This window comes from Mus caroli, unplaced genomic scaffold, assembly GCF_978045245.1.
Source record: "Mus caroli unplaced genomic scaffold, Mus_caroli_1 scaffold_8, whole genome shotgun sequence".
Taxonomy (NCBI): Eukaryota; Metazoa; Chordata; class Mammalia; order Rodentia; family Muridae; genus Mus; species Mus caroli.
The window spans coordinates 54,050,056-54,076,117 of NW_028227263.1; the positions used below are offsets into that span (position 1 = coordinate 54,050,056).

The 26,062-nt window shown below is 39.3% G+C and overlaps 1 protein-coding gene across 22 annotated transcripts in view; it reads right to left on the reverse strand.

Moving 5' to 3' along the window:
* The window catches only part of Dlg2 (discs large MAGUK scaffold protein 2), a 2,003,181-nt gene that overhangs the window by 23,650 nt on the left and 1,953,469 nt on the right, over window positions 1–26,062 (reverse strand). For 13 of the 22 annotated variants that reach the window (XM_085841533.1, XM_085841532.1, XM_085841531.1 and 10 more), the window contains one exon: window positions 8,170–8,269. In XM_085841533.1, the coding sequence (XP_085697659.1) occupies window positions 8,170–8,269 (100 nt within the window). Of the gene's footprint in view, window positions 1–4,771; window positions 4,814–7,360; window positions 7,407–8,169; window positions 8,270–26,062 lie in introns of all 22 variants that reach the window. The other 9 variants (XM_085841524.1, XM_085841538.1, XM_085841535.1 and 6 more) reach the window with 2 other exon arrangements.

Sequence of the window (26,062 nt, forward strand, 5' to 3'; positions counted from 1 at the left end):
CTTTCCCATCACTGGCTTCTTGTTTCCACAAAATTTCTTGGGTAGTTGGTACTCTGGTGACCCATTTTATAGATGGAGAAGCTGAGGTTCAAGCCTTTAGTGAGGCCCATTCGCTCAGCTACTAAGTGGCAAAGACAAGATTTAAATCCACATTTGTTTTTCTCTGTTGAGTATATCATACACTCTCAGGAGGGCGGGAGATGTAGATTTTTCCCTGGGACTCACTAGAGTCAGTGAACAAAGGGCATGGGCCACAAAAGAAGGTAGAGTCATCAAGAGGCCTGAAGAGGTCCAGGTCCACCTGTAAATACCAGCGCTTCTGCTTTCTCATATCCTCTGTTGGTATAACATCTCCGTAATCATCAGTCATCCTTAGTTAGGTTCTCTCTCTCTCTCTCTCCCTCTCTCTCTCTCCTCACAAGAGTTTGGCAGTTAGGATAACAGCTGGCAAAAGGTACAGACTATTCTCGGTCTTGTTTTGGCAACTTTGTGGTTGGCAGTGGCAAACAGCACAGGCTGTGGGTTTGCAGCTGTCAGACACTTGGCAGAGCTGCTTTCTAACAGAACTCTGCACAATCCTGGGAGTGTGTGTGAATCAGGAGCCTGCTGCAGCGATGCACGGCTAGAGCAAGACCTTAGTCCTCTTTCCTGAGAGAGAAAAAAGAAGCTCCTGTTCTGAGGTTTTGAAAACAAGAAATCAAAGAGGGGGCTGGGACTGGGGCTGGGGCTGGGGCTCTTAATGTTGTGTATAACATTCTAAACTAACTTCTTAGCACTTAAGAAGCCACCGGATGGCTATCAAGAATCAGTCTGCTTCCCAGAATCTGAGAATCTTAGCACCAGGACATGTTAGGGTGGCAAATATGTAGCATGTGGTGGCATTCCTCCATTCTGTGCCCTCAGTGGGAAATCATACAGCAGTCACTGTCTGAAGTGTGGCTACAAACATTTTTACTCATTATTTTTTCTTCTTTTACTGGTCTGGGTGTTTTGCCTCCTTGCAGGCCTGGTGCCTGTGGAGGCCAAAAAAGGGCATTGGGTCCTCTTGGAACTAGAGTTACAGACAGTTGCAAGTCTCCATGTGTGTACTGGGAATCAAACTTAGATCTTCTGGAAGAAGAGCCAGTATTAGCTGAGGAGCTATCTCTCTAGCTCCTCTATACAACTCTTCAAGCAGCTATTTCCAATTGGCTACCGTTGGCATCTTGATTTACATCCATTTGTTAGCTCAGTGTCTCCACAGGATAGTCAGAAGATTAAATTACTCAGTCATGAGAAAGCCCTTAAACTCAGGCTTAGTATATAGGTAACACTGGAAGCAGCTTTTGCCTTAATTATCTGGTGAGTAGCACAGAGTGTTTGCAAAGTATTGGCTTGCACAGCAAGAAGCTGAGCTTTTATAAACCATAGGATAAAGAGTGCATGGGAGTCAGAATAACAGACTTCAGGGTTACCGCTTACTGGTGAGATACAATCTCTAAGGCTCTAGGTGCCTCCTGCACAAAGTAGGCTGTCAAGGTAAGACCTCTCTAGTAATAGTGTCATCACAGTAGTTAAACGAGATAACCAGGATGAAAGAACTAAAGGCAGCTATGGGCAATACTTGTGAAAAGTAGAGTAGCATAGAAAGTATGGGGGTCAGGGTTACCAACCTTTGCAGAGAAGTCTGGGGTCTCCTCATCTCAGACACTACACTCAGGCCATTTCCTCAAGATCCTCATTTGGAATATCCTAACTTAACTGATGAATACCGATGGGCAAGAAGGATGATCTTCAACTCGCATACATCCATTTTGTGTAAAGAGCTTGATGGAGCTTTGTGAAGGGGGGACACTAGCTGTAGAGATTTGCCTGGTGCTGATAATTCCCAGTTGGTATTGATTGCCTCCAAATACAAGGACAATTGGAAGGTGTATACAGAAGGCATGTACAAAACCATGAGCCGTAACTTTACTATTTTATCGGTAGACAGAAATAGGGAACTATCCAATAGTTAAGGTTTTGAAGTTGTATTTGTATAATTAATCAATATGCATGTTAATTAACATTTTAGCTGCTACTCAATCTAGTTTTACTTGGAAAAGTAATGCATGATTTGGCACAGCAGGTGTCTGAATTATGTTTTAGAAGTGGAGGCTTGTAGACATGCATGTGCAGAGCTGTGTCTCCAGAACACAGTGCAAATGGGGCTTTGTGTACTGTGCACTACAGTAGCCTTGGACAATTTTGTATCACCCAGTTTTCATAAAGCTATGCTGTCTCCAGATGGAACAGTTTTCATATTGGCAAAGAGTCTTCCCATAATTGTTTGTATGTCTATTTATGAGACATAAAGATAGTCTCCATTATAGCAAAAGCGGGAAATTCAGTAGAAAAATACAGCCGATCTTGATGTCAAAGTTGCCTCTTTCTTGGACACATGTCTTGGCCCCACCTGTCTTTTTGTCCTGGCACTGCCCCTTACAGGAAGTTCCTCTCTTCCTTTTGACAAGCGTTCTTCTTTCCAAAGTGTAGCACACAGGTCATGTCCTGTCTGGAAGCAGTGCTGTTGCACTGCTTGTCCCGGAGTGCCATTCCCGTTCATGGATTGAACTCCCTCTCCCAGGACATGCGCACTGAGATCCAGGCTTGATCAATTTTCACATTGGCTTTTATAGTGCTGTGAAAGGTATCCTTTCATGCAGAAGCTGCCAATTGAAGCCCTGACTGTTCCTTTTAACTTTGGAGGGAAACTCGCATGCCAAAGCAATACCATCTGTAATTTGACATGCTGGGTATAATGATGTTGCTTGATTAGGGGGAGCAGACGTCTGAATTACGTTTTAGAAGTGGAGGCTGGTAGGCACACATCTGCCTTACTAACATAATGATTTCAACTGCAACTCTCTTCTCACAGTTAGTTTAAGGGGTATAGAATTATATCCTTCATTCCCTCAATGAATATTTGTGTGCAGCTATAATTTGGGAGAGTAAAATATGATTGGTGTCATTGTGGCACGTCGCCTGCAACAGCTTGACGATGGGACCTAAATCTTAAATTCTACGACTTAGTGGTTCTGAAAAAAAAATTCTAAAACTGTAATTTCCCAAAGAGAAGGTAGTGACTGTAGGTACACCCCAGAAAGAGGAGGGAAGAGCAAGGGATGATATTCTCTTTTTCTATGGCTGTGTGCTGAATGGGAGCAAAGTCCTTGAAAATTGAAAACCAAGGAGATTAGTGTTAGTGGTCTTCATAAAACCAAATCAGTAAGTCACATTTCTCCCCATGAAAAATCAGGAGTGGTTTATGGAATCATTGAAATAATTTTTGACCTTTTTTTTCCTGGCTGGTTTCTGAATTAAAAAAAAAAAAAAAAAAAAAAACCCAACCAACCAACAATGAGAAACGGGGAAGGCAAAAAAAACCAAAAAACAAAAAACAAAAAACAAAAAACCAACCAAACAACAATGAGAAACGGGAAAGGCAATTTTCTTTATCCGAACGTTGGGTTAACCATAAGAGTAGGAAGATTGTAGCCATGTTGAACACAGAACTCTGAACCCTTCCATCATTGAGACTTAGGGAATTTTCTCTCTTAATAACACCTTCATCAATATGACAATTATGCAACTTTAATATTCTGCCTGGGCAGCTTGCTGCAAGTTTGTCATTTCAGTCTTTGGTCCATGTCCGCTTCCTTTTCCCTATCATTACCTGACATCTGTCTCTAGTGTATATGTTTTCTGCTGGCCACCAGGCTCCTTCAAAGCCCTCCTCCAACTCCAGATCACATGTATGTATCAGCACTCTCTCTCGAAAGGCATGGTTTTATAATACATCCTACTATAGCCGGGCTGGGACAGAGATGCCCCGAACACTTCTACTTTTCAATTAGTATTCAAGCAGAAGACAATACCAATTTCTACATTGGTATTTATTTCTTTGGCTCATGTATTGAGCCTGCAGTTTTCTGATAACCTTGTCAACCGTTTTTGTTTTTGTTTTTGTTTTTTTTTTTTGGGTAACCCATTTTGCTAAGGATTGCAAGTTAATATTAAAGACATAAGGACCCCAGTGGTAGTAGGTACTTGTATTAGTCACCAAAGACCGGTCACTAGGCAGCAGGAAACAGTGAGAGTTGAGTAGAAGAATGTGCTTGTTATTTGGTGAGTGTTTTCCTATACTAAGCAAATGGCTTGAGGTGACCAGAGAACATTTTAAAGTAGTTACCTACCTTTTCCAGCTATGTTTAGTGACCTAAAAAGTTTTAAAAAATTCTTTCAGCATTAGATGAAGTATTTTGATCAACTTCCCAACCATTCCTCAGATAAGGTTAGACACAAAGATATGCTAGGTGTCTTAAAACATTAATCAAGGAGAAACGGATACAGAAGACATCCGATTTAACAGAACACCGTACGTTAGAAATATTTCTGTTCCAGGAGAAGGGAAAAAGCAAAAGGAGGAGGATCGGAATCATGACTTTCTCTCCTCCAGGGAGATTACATTGATTTCAGCTGATTGGGTGTCAAAATCATCCACCGTGGGAGTGTCAACCAGTTGAGGTTGGAATTGGTATTAGAAAATCTGAGCCTGTGTGCATACATCATGTTAGGGTTCACGGGTGTTGCCCGTGTCATTTGTATCTTTCCACATCAAATGCTGATTTTGTTTCAAGCCATTTGCTTCAGAGAAGGATGACAAGGAAAAAAAAAAAGGCAGCGAAATGACTACCACAGGCGATGGGGGCAACTGCAAAGAAAAGAACCACAAGCCCAAGCAGTAACTTACGGCAGCTACTTTCGCTATCGCTGGCATTAGAAGAGACGTGTTCTGCAAGGACAGCACAGCAAATTAAAGAAGGATCAAGCGTCAGAGAGCAGCCAGAACGGAAAGGACACACCCATGCAAAGCTACTGGAAATGTAAGCAAAGGCAAGTGAAAGGCTGCAGAAGAGATTGCACTAAGAGAATCCAGATAAGAGAAAGATGAAAACTTTATTGCCAGTTTACATGAAACCGCTGTTTCTTAGAAAAAAAAAAGTACCTCTCATTATCAAACAGTAGCAACCCAAGTGATATTCTTACTATAAATAATATACCACATCCATAGAGTGGTATTGGGAAGGACAGAGTGTGTCCACTGCCATGTAAGTGATTTTCTGGGTCTCAGTTTTAGCCCTAATTATTTTGAAGGGAGACTGCATTTACCAGCTGATCCTTGAAGTCCCTTCAATTTCATTTTCTATTTAAATACTTTGCAAGCAAATCCTCAGATCTAAAAGGAATTCTTGAAACTCTTTCCTGCTTCAGTGAGTAGAAAATATGGGAGGAAGCAGTAAGTCCCTGGGAAATGTTTCATGACTTAGGTTTTATTCTATAATCCTTGCTGGAATAGCGATTACATTCTGGGAGCATGGAGCAGACACAAGATAAGTGGGTCTGATACCCAGTGCAGGATCTGGCATGAGTTATGTTTAATTCCTCCTAAAGGACTTGGTTAATATAACAGAGATATGTATATTGTTGTTCAGCTGACGAGTTGGTCGTGTGTAACTTATGAGTTGCATATGTCACATTATATATATGTCACATGATATATATGCGACTACTTGACTTTCAACTATTTGGCAATATTTAAGAAAGAGGAGAGAAGATACATTATTCTCTTAACAGCAAAAAAGTGCTTTAAAATGCATATATATATATATTGCTGAGGGGATTGGTTCTATAACACAAACCATTCCTCTCTGTGTGGCTTTATGGCTAGAGCTGTGCTGTTAATTTGGACACACATTTAACAAGTCCAAGGACTCATGGGCTAGGGTATGGTATGAACCCATGAAAGGCTGTTCCCTCTCACTGAGTACACAGTGAGATTGTGTATTGGTAATGGAGGGCACCTTTGCTGACATTCTTATCTTACCTACTTTGAAACTGTGATGTAGGATGTACCTGATTTTTTTCCCATTAATTAAATCTGTTCAGTTTTTAAAAAGTAAGCAAAAATCTGGACATTCTGGATTCAATAAGGCATTATGTATTTTTTGTTAGCAATATGCTAAAACAATCCCTTTCCCTTCCAAATTGAAAGTGTGTAAGTCCCCCGCCCCCGCCCCCCACCCCCAGTGGTGCTTGATGCCATCCAGATGATGCTAAAATGGATATATACATTTCATATCACATTCTCCATAATATTTCAAAGATAAAGTTTTCATCTTTAAGGAGAGCAGCACTCAACCAGATTTTGTTTTCTACAGCTCTATGTCTAAAACAGGCCAGTAAGAGTCAAAACGTGAACCCTGAAAGGCAGGCATCACCGCAAGGCTTATATAAACAGCTATTGAAAATGCACAGGCTTATGTAAACAGCCCTTCAATGTGAAATCCAAGTCAATGGTGGTTTGCTTTATAAAATGAGATGAACAACTAAAAATATCTACCGTATTACATTAAGACAAGCAATGCGAAATTGAATATGTGATACATTTGCAAAAATACAACATTCTGTTCTTATTCCACTGGTGCTTCTAGAGTGGGGTTAGAGTTAAAGAAAAGCATAATCACAGTATAGGATTTTGAGACATAGAAACCTGTTCTTAATTGCTAAATGCAACGAGACATAGACCAAAGACATGAATACATTGAAAATGTAAAGGTCTAATATATCTTATTTCTCATGTTGTACTACCAGATGAAGCCCTGACAGCATAATGCAGCTGGTAACTCATTGATAGGAAAAGGCATTACTATTTAGCTAAAACTATCATACAAACGGTTCAAGCAGGACCACTGCAAGTCAGAGAAAAAGAAATCAGTCAAGTTAATAACAAAGAATTAAGGCTTGGATAGCTTAATATCTACTTTTTTGAGAATGCATGTTGCTTTTGACTAGAAAAGAGCTCCTTTATTAGTAGCCAAGTATAGCTCAGCCATAGAATCAGGCAAGGTCATTACATCTTTTCACTGTTGAAAGCCAGAAGAAACAACATAGAGTATATTTCTACTTTGCCATTCTAGAACACTTAGCTCACCCTTTCTTTGCAGCATGGTCTCTTGCTCTATGAGACGTAGTTGGTGGCTGAGCAAGCAATGCCATGACAGGCATCCAGACCATGCCGGCCATTGTCACACGGTCAGAAAGGGGAGGCACTAAATGCAGCAGGATTAGACCGCCTGACACACTTCGCTTTTAAATGCTGACATGCAGAACAAAATGACTGAAAATTATTTTGTAGGAGCATTCACAGCTAAGTAACAAATGAAACTCGTATCGTGTGCATGCTAGGAATGAAAGGCCCTCAAGAAAAGGAACAAAAGCCAAACTCAAAAGGAAAGGAAAGGAAAAGAAAAGTTAACAGTGACCATTCCTGGAAACTTACTCAGAGTCTTTGTTCCATAACCGTCGTCACCTAATCCGGGGATGTCCTGCATGGAAGTCCCCAGAGAGAGCAATGAGAGAGGAAGAACAGCCACGGAAGAGGAAGGCAGAAGTCAGTGGAATTGAAATGGATACTACCATGACAGACCGTGTTGCCCAAGCAGTCTGGATCCTAGCCTCTTACCTTCAGAAATAACGTTTACCCCAAACTCCCTGAGCTGAGAAATAAAAGGAAATTTTTACTTGTAAGTCAACTCAAAAGGGAAGCCAGAGATTGTGGAAAGGGATATTAAAAAAAATCAGTGAATGGAATATTTTTCACTGTCAAAGAATGTCCTCACTCCAAATTTCAGAACAAATTCTGCATCCACCAGTACAAGCTCCCATCTCAGCCTGTATTGAATGGCTTCCCAGAGGGTAAGAGGGTACAGATGTACCAAGCTTGAACTCAAGACAAAAATACATATGTGGTGATGTAATCCAATATGTCAAGGCAGAGAAGAAATTGTCTCAAGCCTTAGGGAGTTGCATGATCAAGTTAAGTCCATTTCTGGTCACAAAGAAACGCTGGCTGGGATTGGAGCCCCAGCTTTGTCAAGGCCCTTTTTAGTTCTTTGTGCAAAACACAGCCCTAGAAGGGAAGGATCCAGACTGCAGTTAAACACTGGTCACAGTAGTAAAACCTGCCTGCCTGCCTGCCATGTTGTTTGCCTAGGTGTGTGGTGTGGGAGAGCCTGTGATGAGTGTTGCCCTGGAAGATTTTTTTTTTTCTTGTGTTGCATGTGACATTATCTTCGAGAATCTACTTACGTTCAGGATCACTGGTTTCCTGCTCACTCTGCTCCTTGTTCTTGTAGAATGGGAATTTTCGTGAAAAGATGAAGCTCTTTTTACGCTTGTCATTGAATGACTGTGAAGGAGAAAAGGCATGGGGCAAAAACAGGGGACGTCTAATTGTTGTCACACTCATGCTGACAAAACAACTAGTTTGTAAAAGCACAGAGAGCTGTAGTGACGCAAGCGAACACTCTGCAAAGGTGCTGGAGGAGGCGAAAGGCAGACTTGATTTTCAAGGAGTGCCAAGTCTTGATAATGACACATGGGGAACATGGTTTTACAGTCACAATGGACTTTATAGATGGGTGGTAACAGAAATGTCCTACAGTGGGAGATCCAGGCTCTTTACCCTAGTTTAACTTCATGACCAGTAACCGAGTCTCTCTGAACTTCGGAATCTTCATCTGTAAGTCAATGCCCTTCTTAGATGTCCAGAGCACGTGAAGCGGTATCAAAACATAATACTATACAATTTTTGCTTTAACACAGTCAGACATAAAATGACGATAGGAAAAATATTTTTTTTCTCATTGTCCAGGTGACTTAATATTAAATTTGAATTACTTCAGCTTGGATTTAATTAAAAGTGTGAAAGGAATCATATAGATTTATGATACATGGTAATTATAGTGTAATATTTTAATTCAAAAGATAATCTAGCCTCACATGCTTATTACAGACTAGACTGAGAAGCACAGAGAGGCTGAGTCCAACGCTAGTATCAAAATTTGATGGTGACAGCCAGCAGGCAATCAGTGGGAAGCTGCTAACATGGTATTTACTTGGTAGTCACCCAAGAATGGGAGAAATGACAGTCACTCATCTACATTTTGGTAAGGGAGAAAAATATAAGGATGAATACCAAATATCATTAAAGTACAAGCTGTCTATTAGTTTAAAGAGGGCTAGATTAAAAATAAAATATATATACTATAGTTATTAAAATCTGTTCACTCAATTGATTAGCTAGCACATGCTAGTTCAGTAGAATTTTTAAAGATAATTTAATTGATTACATGTTGACTGTTGGGACATAAATGGGTTGTTTGTTGTGAAATGTCGTATTAATTTCCTATCCTATAATGTTTCAAAAATGTCCCACCAGTCTGATTAACATCCATACTTGAATGATTTGAATCTTTTAGGTGCTGAAAAACACTAGAAAAAAAATCTCCACCGAACAAGTTTTCTTGGTTGCACAGGTTTTAAATGGAATTGCCAACGACAATGTGAAAGGGGGTATTTTAACCCAGGGATAGCATTGGCCACTTGTGGGAAAAAACAGAGAGTCAGAGAGGTGACATCTTGGAGCAAATTAGGACTTGTTTGAGAGATGAGCATTTTGTCCCATTGGTGGGGTGTAGTTCTGTATAGTTATGTATATAACAACCAAAATAAATAAATAAATAAATAAATAAATAAATAAACAAATAAAAAAAATCTGTGCTCCTCTGATCATGTTAATTCAGAAGACACTGACACACTGAAATGTCTTTCACCAAGGTCAGAGGAGCTTAATTTTATGCCAGATCAGGAAAAGGTTTATATTTCATTTTAAAGCACTGCTTTCTTGGAACTTAAGTCTGCTGACAGCACCTGTATTTAATGAAGTTTCTCATAACTTGTAATTGAGACCTGGCAGCCACAGACAAGGCTTGGGAAGTGCCCCCTGTTTCCTTAAAGGAACATTGCCGATTCTTGCATCACTCCAGTGTCATGCTACTTTTACATTTCAAGCATATTTAAACTCCAGTAACTGAAAGTAAAAGAAAAATATCATGTAAGAATTAATGGCATGTGATGTAATGTGTTAGACACTTCTCTTCAACATTACAGAGGACTTTCCATGCAAAACAATGATGAATTCTCATGCAAATACAAAACGGTGCCAAGAGGAGAGAAGCCTGGGTGTAGACAGACACACACAGATGGAGAATGCAGAGGCTTCTGGGACCCAAAGAGGTGTTGCATGCAAACCACATCACTTAAATGGTCTCATGGGTCAAAGGGAAATGAAAAGGTGTTGCCTTTGATTAATTCTTTCATGTTTTAAAGCAAGGAATGTAACGTGTTAACATTTCCCAAGTATGAAAATGTTGTGTATCATGAGTTCTCTGATCAAACATAATAATACTGAACAGCACACTTTTTAAAAGGACAGAAAATACGTGATACCCCAGAAGTAAAATTATAGTACAGTATTACAAGCAAACACACTTTGATTCCTTCCTACATAACATGGAAGGTACTGAACCCCTTCATGGTCACACTTTCTTACATGTATGGACATGAAGTCAAATCACCATTCTAGCTCACACAGATTTCAAGGCACTTAGGGGGTTTAAACATTTTGACTTATGACAGATTATATATGGTTTATGAGGATATTCTTTATTTTTCTAGACACATATAGTACCCGTGCTTTGTCTCCACTGTACTTGTTCCTTTTAATAGAGAAGAGGAACGAATCTGCTCCATGAGTGCTGGGTGAACATAATAAATGAGCACTTTTGGTATTTCTATAACACATGGCTCTAAAGTAAAGGCTGAGTTCCAGCTCTAGTATCAATTGTACTTGATCATTACTGTCTTGTCTACATTATAGTGTCTTCCATCCCCATGTATTGTTTTCAAGGAGAAAACATGATTAGAAAATTTGAAAACACCAATCAAATGTGGCATGGGGTAAGTTGGCATAGGAAGGAATTCTAAGCAAAAATTTGAATCTATTGAGCACTGAATTACAAGCTTAGTTTTAAGGCATCACATGTGTAGACCTATTGGCTACTTTTATAAAGCCTGCCTCATCACTATCCCTGAATGTGTCCAGAGCTGCTCGAATGGTGAGCCTTGAAGTCAAGAATTCAATTGGCTGCTAATGTCACTGTTCTTGTGAGTACCAATTTCTGCAAGACTTGCCTCCTTCATGTTTGTACTTAAAATCATAAGCAATTGACTACTGTAAATCATACAACATACTCTGTTATTTCTGGGCATTAGTGCCTGGTGATTGCTTAGGCCACCAGATGTTACTAGAGTCTATTATATCTCTTTTGGTTATTCTCTCTCTCCTCTGTCTGTCTGTCTGTCTGTCTCTCTTTCTCTTTTTGTAATTCATGCAGTTGAGGGTTCAAACCTACTCTCATTCTTATGATATTTGTAAAAAAAAATGAATTTCCATGAGACACATTAAACATAGCAATCTAAAACAGTTTACTTACATGTGGCTAGTTAATACAGAAATGGTTAGAGAGTGGTTAATAACTAAGACGCTGTATATAGCTTAGGTAATGAGGTATGGAGAGTAGGAAGTGACAGTTGATGGGCATGGATTTACTTTAGGGTAAAGATGAGATTGTGGTGATGGTTACATAATCCTATGAATCCACCAGGGAACACAAAAGTGTGTACTTTAAGGTCATATAACTAATGTAAATTATATCTGAATATAATTCACGTAAAAAAAAGGAATCCTACCACCAACCTGAAAGGAAACAATCATAGCAGGTTTCTCCTGATATGTAATATGTTTCTCTACTTGCTGTAAATATGTTATGTTTTTAATTGGATGCTCTCCAACTCTTGTAGTCCATAGTGAATGCATAAATATAAATCTACATATATTTCTGTTGATCTGATTGTGTCTTGTGTCAGTTAAGTGAATACCTTTCATGTTGTGACAGACATTACAGTACTCATGTCAGCATCACACTGGTGTCACTCAGATGTCCCCTGATTGGTAGGTCAACTGGCATGAAACTCCCTGGCTTCACACAACCATAGAATGCTTTGGTAAGCTTTGGCATAATATAAAATGCATTATTCATAAGGAAGAAAGCAAAAACTCAAATCCCCTCTTCTCTCACTTAATCCCTATGTTCTTGGAGATGCTTGGCACGTGTTTATCCTTTGTATCCAGGAAACCTGACAATGAGGGACTCATTGCTGTTGTTTTCCTCTTATCTGCTAATTACCCAGTTTCTGTAGTTTCCTAATGTCACCTTTGTGAGTAATGGTGCACTCTGTTGGAGTTTAAACTTATACAGGGTTTGGATGTTCTTTTTCTGTGGCTCTTCTTAATTTTTATAAGTACTTATTTCCCCTAGTTGTATTCACCTGGAAAAGCTGTTTAGGCAGCACTTTGTATTCCATAAATAGCTCATTCTCATGCAGAAAAATATAAAACAGAATATATTAAAGAATAAGTAATAATGCGACCAAGAAGACTTAAATCAAAGACCAAGGTTTAGATTGCAGATCAAGAATCGGGAGCACAAAAAGTCCCCATTGAGAAGTCCTGTGGTTCCTGATGGAAGAACAAAACATCACTGTAAAGGAGCTTTGGTACGTTCTACTCAAAACCAAACTCCAAATGAACCTGAATATATCCAAACCTATAGGTTCCATGATCAGTTGACAGACAAAATTTAATTTTTCATGGTTATTTGATTTTTTAATAAAGATACAATCATTAAAATCTGAAGTTTGGGAAACTCTGAAAGACATCACTTGGCTTTTTCAATATGAATATTGCATCAACCAACCAAAACAAACAAAATATTTAAAGGGAAATCTGCAAATTACAAAGACAAATCACATCAACCAATTATCATGTAGACTTCATTTGTGTTCTAGTTCAAACAAATTACAATACAAAACACCAACAAACAACATTTGTGGTGCAATATGAATTTAGAAGAAGAGAAGGAGGAGGAGGAGAAGGAGGAGGAGAAAGAAGGAAGAAGGACGAGGTATACAGGTTGCTCAATGATAAATGCAATTGTGGTGAGATTATAAACCCCTGGCAACCTCAGCCTTATCCCCAGATCCCATGTTAAGGTAGAAAGAGAGGCTCCTCAAAGTTGCCTGTTAATCCAGTGAGTGTTAATTTTTTATATGGTCGTGCCCTATTGAATTAGGGAATGGTTTGAAGCCCTAGATTGCCTCGTGACATATGAGTGCAATGGAGTACTTAGTACCTTCTAAAGGCAGAACTGTAAAGGACATAGCCATTTTCTTGGCAAGCTTATTGTGATATGGGTATAACTACACTGAAACCATTGGGGATCTGCTGTAGGACTGAGCAAATGGATAAATGCAGGCATGCTGGGGACAAGGGTTGGCATGGTCAAAGGTAGGAAAGGAAGAATCCTTAAAAGTCTTAATTCAAATGGGACAAGGAACTGTCCAAGGGCAGAATGGGAGTGGGATAATGACTAGACTGTAAAAAAAGATTAAAGTTAAAAAAGTATTAATTCATTCTCTAAAGAACCCTTGGGTGTGAAAAGTAGCCAAAAGTGTAGCTAGTGCCCTCCTTGCAAAGTAAAATTAATGCTGTTGAACTGGAAACAATATTGGAACAAAATCTACATTAACTGTGATATGTGCTTAATTGCACTGTGTACAAAGGATATCAAAGCTAAACCCATATAATATGGACAGTGGTCAAGAGGAATTTGAAAGAAAATTTGTGATGCCATGGAGGTTATAAAGAGACTTAATTAAAGGCACGGGAAATGAAAAGCTTTTCTTTAGAGGAGACTCTGCAGAGAATGATAAAGTAGGAATTGCTATTCTGAAGCTATCATCATGGGAGAAAATTCATTCAAGAGCCCTATCAGTGTTTGCAAGTCTGTGAGAAAACAGGGCATTCATCTCTTCACATATTATTTAATTACAAGAGTAGCAAGAAAAAGCTGTATAGTGGAGCAATATCAACTGTGGGGCAGACAGTCTGTCATGATGAGTTTCCTGAGGGCAAGTACTGAAGAATATACAAGCTATACAGTATTTCTGACCTAAAGGGGACAACTCACACTGGAGGGGAAGAAGCAGTCATTTCCTAATTAAAATATATCCTCTTATGTCAGTGTCATGACAACATAAAAGGGGGAGCAACTGTTCCAGAAATGAGACAAATGAAACAAGGTGTGGCCCTGGATCAGAAAAGAAACAAACGGATAATTTCTACAACTGTCTCTCAACGTAGTGCAGGGGGTTATAGATGGGCATACAATATTTGAGTATAAGGGATTTATAGTTCTCTTTTTGATCTTTTAATGTTTAAAATTTTTCATAAGGTAGCTTTAAAAATGAATTATAAAGTATTTAATACAGTACAAGTAAAATAGACATTACTGGTTGACTGTGGTGTGGGGGCAATTCTTTTAGCTTTTCTTTTCTTTTTTTGTTAGACTAAAGGTAGTAAGGCAGGAAGTAAAACAGGAGAGGGAAACATCTCCCTTATGAGTGCTGGGGCCAAGTGGAGGCACCAAACTGGCTTCATTATTCATGAAAGTGTGGCAGCTGATGTTCTGTGACCTGAAAGGACAAAGTTCTTAGCATTCATTGCTTAAGAAAGAATCACAAATCATAAGATGCACAATTCTAAAAATGGCTGTGAAAATGTCATCTTAAATGTGTCCTTTGCCACTCTTCTCTACTTGCATTATTTCTGGGTCTGGTTTGGTCATGCTAAGGAGGAGCGTGTTGCACAGGGCAACAGTTCAGAGAGCAAGCCTAGACTAGTATAGCAAAGGGCTGGTTGCATCCTATACTGGACTTTACAGCTACTCTGGTACATACTAAGTAAAAAGCGATGTCTTCATTCTTATGTCCAAGTCTTCTACATCTGGAATATCATATCTTCCCAAAGAAATGTAAAATTGTTTCTCATGCTACCTGGTTCCACAGCGGAGGAGGGGTGGAGTAGGGGTGGGGGTGGGGAACAGGGACAGCTTCCCTTCACAGGGAGAAGGGTGAAAGAGTTTCAGGGTTAACTCCATCAGCATCTAGATCAGTGGTTTGCAACCCTCCTAATGCTGTGACCCTTTCCTCATGGAGTGGTGACCCCCCAACCAACAAATAATTTTCATTGTTACTTCATAACTGTAATCTCGCTATTGTTATGAATCATAGTGTAAATAGTTCTGGAGACAGGCTTTTGTAAAAGGGTCGCAACCCACAGGTTGAGACCTTCTGATCTAGATGCTAATTCTAGCTATCAGAAAGGCCAGTAATCCCCCTGTATTCTGAACATTGTTCAGCATTCTTTTGGCATCTCCCAGGGAACACTCTAGGTTCCATAGCCAGGATCCATTTTAAGAAGCGATCCACTGTCTGAATTTGCACTGTGTAGGGGCCAGAACACTCAATACAGTCCCATTTATGAGACTCCAGACATTTCATTTTTCATTGGTTTGGACAAAGCTATCTTGCAAACACAAATTGGCCCAGAGGAGTAGCCTAAGCCTGTTCACTGTCCTGCAGTGAGGGTGCTATGCTCACGAAGCAGGCAATGGGAACTATAGTGTTCCTTCATCCCCATCAATAAGGGGCATCAGAGTGCTGCACTGCGGTGAGATGTGTTGGAACATACATCTGTACCTGTCTTCAGCTCTGAATTCCTCTGAGTCTGTGCATGGCCACAGTGAAACCCATAATCTTGTACAGTAATCTTGCATGTAATCTTGTGCATGCTAATAAATATTTTACTTTTTTTTAAAAATGAGAAAATGTATTAATTATGTAACCCACACTGGCCTCAATTTTGTGACCCTCTTCACCATGCCCTACTGGCTTGTACCACAGCTGCCTAAATAATTTCAAAGATTTATTTTTAAAATCTATGTGTTTAGTTGAGCAATGATAGCCTATGACTTTAATCTCGGCACTCGGGAGGCAGAGACAGGAGTATTTCTGTGAGTTTGATGCTAGCCTGGTCTACAGAACGAATTCCACAACAGTCAGGACTACATAGAGAAACCCTGTCTTAAAAATCAAAGTACAACTTAAGTATTTTTGTGTCAATGTGAGTGTATGTGGTATTTTAGGTGCCCAGAGATGCCAGAAGAGGGCGCTGGATACTTTGGAGCTGGCGTTACAGGCATTTGTGAGCTGCCCAGTATGGGTGCTAACAACTGAACTCTGCTCCTCTGGAAGAACAAGAAAGGCTCTAAACAACCTAGCCACTTATCCAGCTTCACTGATGAAAAAAGAATTTAAAAAGGAATCAAAGCACAATTTAAAAGAAGGAATATAAAAATCTTAATGAGATCTAAGAAACAGTACATATAAGCAATTGAATGGAATTGGAAAGATAATACAGAATATAAAGGGGAAATTTGGCAGAGCAATAGACTTTTTTTTTTTAAATAAAAGAGCCAAATGGAAATCTTAGAAGTGAAGATTTCAATAAAGGTAAAAATATGGTTGAGAGACTAAAGAAGAGACTAGATAAAAAGGAAAAAAAAATACACAAAACCAGGTCATTGGAAATATAGTCATACACAAAAGAGAACACATTGAAGACCCCTGGGACCTCTTCAAATAAACAAAGACCCCTGCTTTTGGAATTCTCCAGAAGAGAAAAGTAACTGAAGCTATAGGAAATAAGTAATAGGAAGGCTCAGAAATCGAGAAGATGCAGACATTCATGTACAGCAGAATTAATATGATCATAAATAGAGATAAACATACATGTTCCTTACTATAGAGGTAGTTAAATGGGAGGTAGTTAAATGGGTAGTTAGAGGGTTTTTCTAGAGTGCATGTGGCCCTGGAGTCTATGTATAGCATGATGCAATGTCATGTATATGCCTGTACATACACATATATAAGTACAAGGCAAAAGTCTCTGAGTGCCAAGTGACATAGCTATCACCATCAGACTAACAGCAGATTTCCCAACAGAAACTCTCCAGTCCAGGCAGAAATGCACAGGGTGAGCATTCTAAGTGAAGAAGGCAAGTACTACGGGGAGCGTTGTATCTAGCGGAGTCATCCTCTGAAATGATCTCAAAGCAGGCTCCACTTCTATTTCCATATCTTTTAGATTTAGAACAAGGTAAACATTCAATTTTACAGAATGAACACATAAACTGCAGTGCTGGAGGCAGGGTTCCCCTCTAAAGCATGGGGGAAGATTTTTGGGAAAGGCAAAACACAGCAACACAGTAAAGACGCGCTAGAAAGAGGCAGTAATAGAAAAGCAATACCCTAAGGACTAATGCGTTTCTCTTCAGTGAGTGCCTCCTATTTTTGCTTTTTTCATATATTTTATCTTGTGATTTTTCTTTTTGTGCTCAACTATTTGAGTTATTTTTAGATGCCTTCTATTAGTGTTAATAAAATGAGGTTAGTTATGTGCTTGTTTGAGCTGCATTTTCTGCTCTATCTAGGATTTGATTTTGGAAAAGTTATAAAGACTTTAATAGCATCCATAATGTCAGTAAAATGAACCACTTAATTTATCCTTTTAAACTTTCTCCCCCAAGCTTATTGTCTTTCCCAATTAAAAGGACAATTTGCCCAAAAATGCCTTTGGTGCTGGGCTTGGGGTATGGGTGGGTCTGCAAAGTATTTGCCTCCAAAGGCTAAGGATCTGGATTCTATATCTCAAGTCCAGACTGAGGAGTTGGGGAGGGGACCTGGATATGCTGGCACATGCTTATAGTCCCAGTGTTGAGCCTAACCTAACTATGAGATCCAGGCCAGTGAGACATCCAGTCTGAAGAAACAAACTGGGCAGCACCTGAAGGAGGATGGGTGTCAGAGAACCCCTGTGTGCACACAGACATGCATATCTGTACACACTTGGACATGTGTAGTATTTTCAAAACACCATTTCCTGCCAGAAATTCAAAGGAAATAATAGAACAAAATATCTGTTATCAATGAAAAGCAGATCTATTTTTTCAGCTTAATAACAGTGCCAATATAATTTAAAATCTTGGTTTAATTTACTATTTTTACATGTATGACTCTAGGGATTTTTTTTTTTTTGCATGTTTGTTTTTTGAGACAGGGTTTCCCTGTGTGGACTTGGCTATCCTGGAAATCGTTCTGTAGACTAGGCTAGCCTCAAACTGAGAGATCTGTCTGCCTCTGCCTCCCAAGAGCTGAGATTAAAGGGATATGCCACCCCACCCACTGGCATTAGGAGTGTTATTTAATTTCTGAGCGTCAGTTGTCGATACTTAAATGTGATCAAAAGTATATCAAATGTATCAAAAGTATAACATTAAGTAAAGCTTCATAGAGCAGAGCCAACAACGGTAATAGGGACAGAGTCTGTTTTCACGCCTTTAGGGAGCTTCTGTAAGCATCAATTGTAATGAATTTATGGGATGAAATTAGAATTCATAATACAAATATTCTGGAAACTATCAAAGGTATAGTTTGCAAATAAAAATCCTTTAGTCAACAAAGGGCCAAAGAGCAAATCAGCAGAGAGGAAAATGCTTCTTAATCAATGGGATGAAGACAGAAGGCCCCAGGCTTCACGAATACAACTGCAGCACAAGCTAGAGAAAACATAGATGCAAACAGTGATGACAAACACATCTACAATTAATAATCTAATCTTACTATTTTAGGACACTGACAAAGATGAATCAAACTAATCTAAGACAAGGGGGAAGATAAGAATAAAGATTATAGTTGAAATCAATGAAACAGAGAATACAAAAATTGGAGATGAACAAACCCAAGGTTGAATCTTTGAGGTGATTATCAAAATTGATAAAAGTTTCACTTCATTGAGCAAGAACAAGAGAAGAGGCCACATGCTAGCATCATGAATGAAGGAGGCCAAATTGATGGCTGAGCTGCTAAGAATACTCACTGGGTGTTTTTCCAGAGGACCCAGATTTCGACTCCCAGAACCAATGTGGTGGCTCACAATCACCCATAATGCCAGGCCCCTGATAATCCAACATGCTTTTCTGGCATCTAGAGGAACTGTACATTTGTGGTGTATCGTCATACATGCAAGCAATACTTACACACAGCAAAAATAATAAAATTGTTTTATAAAAGAATGAGACTTTGCTTGTGTGTAATCCTAGCACTTGAGATGCTGACCAAAGAGAATAATGAGTTCAAAGTCAGCCTGAGCTATATAGTAAAACTGCCTTAAAAAACAAGGGAAAGAATTTTACAGATCCTACAGAAATTTTAAAAATGTATATCACTTAGATAACATAGATAAACCAGGCAGATTTTTAGGAAGACATAAGCTAACAAAACCCAGGGGCTCTAAATACAACACATAGGAGGTTGAAAAAGTAGTGATAAAAAATGATTCCCACCAAATAGCTTTGATGTTTATTATCTGGACCATAATTCCTTTAAGAAGAGTGTATACTAATGTAAGTTTTCTAAATGTTAGAAGATAAAACATTTCCAAGCACACTCCAAGTCCAGTCTATCCCAGAGGCCACTAGTAGATAGGAATATCACAAAGAAAGATGACTACAGGCCAGTGTGCCTCAACATCATGACAACATAATATTTTACCCAGTTAATTTACCACAGCTAGCTTAAACACTCTTGTGTTCCCAGACATATGTCTTCCTTTCCATTTCTAAGCCTTCTGTATCATAATGAAGGTAAAATTTAATACATTTTAAATTACTTTCTTAGAAGAGATCCCTATAGTTAAATTCTTGAACTAAACATTATGGAGAGTTTAAAACAATAAGACTCATGACCAGATAGCTTTCAAGTGATCTGTGCTGATTGACACTCCCCTGCAACCACTTATTTACACTCTTCATTTGTAACTGGTCCATTGATGGATCCTGTTTTCTTTCCCTTTCAGCATCCCTCTTTGCTCCTAATTACCTTATTATAATAAGGTGTTTATGGAAGAGGGTTGTGAGTGAAGGGAAGGTTTTACTCAGGCACGAGATGAAAGAATGCTGGCCCATCAAACAGTGCGAGTGCCAAGCAAGTCCTTGCATCTTACCATCCAGTTACGTGTTTGAAAGCCAATCATGTCTTAGAACAGCTGAAACTTCTATTATCTTTTAAATCTTAGGGTAGGGCACAGTGAACTTTATTAAAATAATATATTTGCAGTTCAAAACATCAAATCTTAGACATAGTGAACCAATTGATCAAGCAATATTTCTGAGTGTGTGGCAATACTGCTAATCAACAGATAACTTTGTTCCAATCACAGGGACAGGTATTCTTGAAATGCCTTAGAAACGCTTCCAAGAAATTTAAAAACTGTGTGTGTGTGTGTGTGTGTGTGTGTGTGTGTGTGTGTGTGTGTGTGAGAGAGAGAGAGAGAGAGAGAGAGAGAGAGAGAGAGAGAGAGAGAGAGAGAGAACAGGTCCCTGTCCTGGGAGCTGGGAACCCATGTGCTCTATAAGAGCAGCAAGTGTTTGTTGTTGTTGTTTGTTTTTGTTTTTGATACAAGGTTTCTCTGTGTAGCCCTGGCTATCCTGGAACTTACTCTGTAGATCAGGCTGGCCTCCAACTCAGAAATCCGCCTGCCTCTGCCTCCCAAGTGCTGGGATTAATGGTGTGCGCCACCACTGCCCAGCACAGCAAGTGCTCTCCCTTTTTTTTAAATTTATTTTTTATTAGATATTTTCTTCATTTACATTTCAAATGGTATCCCCTAAGCCCCCTATACGCTTCCCCCACACCTTGATGATTTCTCTCTCCCTGTCTCTGTCTCTCTGTCCCTCTCTTTCTCTCTCCTCTTCCTCCTCGTTCTCCTCTTTGTGGTGGTGGGAGAGAGGATGCTCAGCTGAATGTGTGTTCGTTATAATAAAAGGTGGCTGTGACCTCTGCCTTGACTAGTTGAGTAATTATCAGAGAAGCAAATACTGTACAGCCATCTCATGCTGTTTCCCACACCTCAGCCCCTCTGCTGTGACTTCAGACCTGATGTGGCTCTAGGGTCGGTGGTAGAATTTTGGGAAGGAATGCAACTGAGTTCTCTTAAAGTTTTTTGAAACTGATGGAACTTTTGTCCAGAATAGGGACACTCATTCACTCATTTTGTTTATATACCAAATGATAGTAAATTATCAATAAACATAATTACATAATTCATTCTTTTTTTTTATATAACAAAATATGCCACGCATTCTGCTGAGCCCTTAACAGTTTGGCCTTCATTTAAATATTTATAATTGGAACTAATAATAAAACTAGAAAATATCCCGATGACATGCCATTTGCTTGGGAAATTTGTAGATTGTTTCCAAGAGGAAATTGCCAACTTCAGTAACTACAATTGGTTGCTTTACAATTCTATAATGACCCAGCATTTTCTCATTCTATCTCTCCATACTACAGCTTAGACAACAACTCACAGATTTGGAACAAATACTTAAGAGTCTCATCAATGGGAAACACTGAGATTATTTTTAAGTTGCCATGCTAGATTTGAAAGCATGGTTCAGGCTGCTCTTTATTTTATTTCAAAAGATTTATATAATTTTTAGTTAGATGTATGTTTTTGTGTGTTTACCTGTTTGTGGGTATAAAAACACACGTGTTGGTGCCCACAGAGGCCAATATAGAGTGTAGCTAAAGTTACAAAGTGGCTGTGAGACACTCAATATGGGTGCTGGGAAGTCCAACTTAGGTCCTCTGGAAGAGCAGCAAACACTGCTAATTCTTGATTTCAATGTTAATGCTACCGCCATTTGTTATAATTTTAAGCTTCTTGCTAGGGTCTCAAATGCTAAGCCTGCAGTAGCTGTTAGCATCTGCTGGCCACAGGATATAACAGCATTTATCATTCTCAATTCTGAAACTTTGTTCCAAGTCAAATGCCATTTTATTTTGCTATCTCCTAAGGACTTGACAATTGAGGGAGTTCTTTGATTCCTATGATCTGGAGTTTGGGAAATCAACGAATAAAATATTTAAAAATAAATAAGGTCTTTAAAAAAATGTATGTTTATGTGTGTAGTATCTGTCCATGGAGGCCAGAAGCCAGCATTGGATCCCTGGGGACTGGAGGTACAGAGAGTTGTGAGTGCCTGATATGGGTGCGAATTGAAACCAGGTCTTCTAAAACAGCAGCAAGAGCTCCTAAACTAAAAAAGATGATGATGATGAAGAAGAAGAAGAAGAAGAAGAAGAAGAAGAAGAAGAAGAAGAAGAAGAAGAAGAAGAAGAAGAAGAAGAAGAAAAAGTGTGTGTGTGAACACTTGTAGGAGTCCATTCTCTCACCACCATGTGAGTTGGGGAGTGAAACTCAGATTGCCAGCTTGGCAGCAGGGCCTTTATCTGCTGAGCCATCTCATGATGCCAAAAGCCACATTTCAATGAACCTTAGTCTAATACCCACTCAGTAAATGTCCCTGACTGTTCTGGTAATCTCCATCTTCATTTTCTGAGTCATCTAGTTTGGGACTTTAAGCTTCTCTGACGCTCTGCTGACACTACTTTCATAACTCACCTTCAGCTTTATCTGTAAGGACCAGAATTTTGTCTTAAACAATTCTTTTGAATTCTGTGACCAAGCCCCTATTGTGTATGTGTACATGTGTATGTGTATATGTATATATATGTATACATATATATTTTATATGTGTATATATACAGTGTATATATATGTACACATATAAATTTATATGTGTACACATATACATACACTATATATGTATATATGTGTGTATATATATATATATATATATATATATACATACACACACACACACACACACACTGGGCAATGGTTCTAGCCTTAGTACTTATTAAATCCCTCCCCACTTGGCAGCTGTATCTCTAAATGTCCTTCATGATTTAATTTTTCTAAGTGCTTTCTACCTATCATCTCCTACTAAATAGCTACAAATTGTGTTTACTTTATATATCATAGTTTATAAATGTGGAGCTGAAGAAACTGACACAGAGAAAGGCTGGACCCTCCACCCTGGGACGAGGGTCCACATATCCAGGAATCTTAGTCACATGTAGCTTTGGTTCTTCTCTCAGATAGCTAGTTATTTCCTCTGCACACGTAGGCAGAGGCACTGGTATACAGTATGAACCAGTTCAGAAAGGGAGCTTTGCCTAAGGTTGATCATCCACCATTAGGTTAACAGCAAATATTCAGGTAATAAATGCAATGGCTGCTCTTAGGAAAATATGCCTGGTCCTGGTCTGGGCTTGAACCCTCCTAATTATAAGTCACTTCCTGTTCTCAGCTTTAGCTCCCTCCTGGTCTTGCAGGGAATTAGTGAACTGGCTACTTTTATAGCATTTAGAATCCTCACTGTGAAGATGTTTCTTCCTGCCTCTCTACTGCTCCTCTTTCTCCGGCTTCTGCTCCCTCCCCTCCTCTCTACAGGCAGAGGAGAAAGGCAGTCAGCTTCACACTCTGGATGGATGCCCCGGTTTCAGGAGCTGACAGTTGCATTTCATCTCCCATTTTGATCATTTGATTTCACTTCCAGATCAATGCATGGGCAGTCACTATACAGCACTGGTGACCCAGGAGTGACTCAAGGCAAACCAGTCTAAGCCAAGCACAATAACTGAAGTGCTTTTTCAATAATGCAAAACCTGATTGAATAATTCTCATTTGAATAATTCTTATTTCCTGCTTGAATGAAAGGGAGGGAAACTTACAAATAGAGGCAGATTCATCCTGCAGCTGAGAATTCTGGCCCTCAGCCAATAACTGCTAGGAGATCGAATGAGACCCAGGGATTAGGACTCCTGCTAAGGATTCAGTCAGGTGGCAGGTGAGCTAAGAGGTAGGAGAGCATTGGTTGTTACTTTGAGGTCTTTGATGGAGTCCACACAGAATCTTTCATCTGAACATTATTTTAGGGGTATCATAGTTTATCTTTAAGTGAAATGCATTTTCTCAGGCCAGCCAGGAGGGGTGCATCATATTTACAAAGAGGGAATATCTGAGCAGTCTGAGGGTTTCTCAGCACTTCACTATTTTCTTAAGCACCAAGAAAAACAAATCAAATATTGCATGCTCATTTTTAAAGTGGAGAAGATAAAGGAATAGATTTGGATTTCTTCATTATTTTTTAGACTATAGGGGAAAAAAAGCAAGGAAAACATGCACACACATGTCAATAAAATGCTCTTGGAACCTCGAGGCTGCCTTCTGTGAACACACGCCAGTCCTGTTCATGCTTGCTGCACAGTCTGACATGCTGATTCTTATTACTCTGCCAGTCACTGGGTGAGTTTGACACTGTAAATTAAATGTCTCTTTAAATCCACAGACAACACAGCATAATTTTCCATCAAATGCTGTTTATGCTTGGGAAGAGAGCTTTGTACCTTGTTTGGACACATTATTCCAACATCAATTTCATTTCACCTTTAAGGAAATATATATGAGGTACTTAGAACATATGCTTGGTAAACTGAACCACAAAACAAATGATCAAGTCTCAGATCAAGGGATGAAGAACTCATATACAAATAGAAACAACTTTATTTGAATGAATTTGAAATGTAGTGCATATATACCGTAGAATTTTAGTCAGCCATAATGAAGAATGAAATTGTGTTCCTTGAAGGAGAATGGCTGGAACTGGATAGCAGCAGCCTAAGCAAATTAAGCCAGTCTCACAGCAATACCCATTACATTAGAGTGTTAGAGATGTGGGGTATTCATACCGCCTTTGACTGCTGTAATGGTAGATGTAGCCAAGCGTGCAGGGTACTGTCACTATGTGCACTCAATAAACTATAACTGTTCCATTGACTTGCCAGATACATAGTCAGGCTTCCAACTGGAAATAGTGAATAGTGGAAACTAAAGAAGGAAGGGAAGAAGGAATGTAAAAGTTCACCCTTAATTAAGCTAGCTACTGTTAAATGGTATGGGGCTAAGTTTGCTCTTATACATTGAGTTTGCACAAATACAGGACATGGATGGTAAAAAGGAGAATTTTAAGGGTGAGGAAGGGTAAGAGGTGGAAAAGAATAAAAGAGGGTAATGCCATTAGAAGGGGTGCACAGGAATGGAGTATAAATGCATGTATAGAAATGCTACAAATCAACCTATTGCTTTGTTCATATATACCAAATAAAGATTGCTACAGTAGATATTGAGAACATAAAGTGATGGGTTTCCAGTGTGAAATAATTGCTTGGATAGAGATACATACAAAAAATAGAATAGTCACAAAAGATGGAGGCTGGGGAAGACTCAGAAGTGTGATTTAGATGAGAATTAATGAGTAACCGAGGGACTGTCACATAGAGAACTGACAAGAGTAGACCTCATCTGAAAGAAGAATGGCCTACTAATGATGGTGTGCAAAGGTACCCCTTGGCCTCCATCCTTCCCATCTCCACAAGAAGGAGGACTGGTGAGAAGCTATGCAGAGGGATAAAGCACAGAGGATGGTGGAAAGAATTAGGTGGGACAATCAGTTATAAATGGCCCCATAGGTATTTACTTCTGTTGAAGAAAGAAGCGATGGGTGAGAGGCTCTCTCTGTTGGTCTATAGAATCATGCAAACTGGGTGCATTTGTCTACTTCCTGTGAGATGACACTAAGCTGTAAGTAACAAGAAGGATATTGAAGGTAAATGGGTGAGAGCTTATTCTCAGGACTTTCCCACCCTCTGGAGACTTAAAATAGGAAGGTCAGTGTGGGTGGGGCTGCAGTGTGGGCAAGGAGGCACAGGAGGGCTGCTTCAGGCAGACACCTGAGGATGCAGCTTAGAGAACACAGCTGTGCAGGAGACAATAAGGCTGGAACATCAAAGGTGACTTTAGGGACATAACCACATGCAGAGCAAGCAGCCACAGAGGGGACGGAGTCTGAGAAGTCTCAGAATTTTCTCAGCAGCTATAGCCTGCCAGACTCTGTCTTAAGGGATGGGTGAACAACCAGAGTGAGACCCAACAGTGACCTGGCCATGGCAAAGGAATATGTTAAGCATGCTATATAATGAGTATATGTTCACCTTAGAGAACCATGTATGAGAGACTTAAGTCTTCCCTATTACTCCCAATTCCTAAAGACATTTTGACACAGCAACATCAACAAGACACAGGAAGAAATTGAGTTTTCTAAATATTACTAATGAGATGATTTTGAATTTTATTATGACATATAAATGCCAT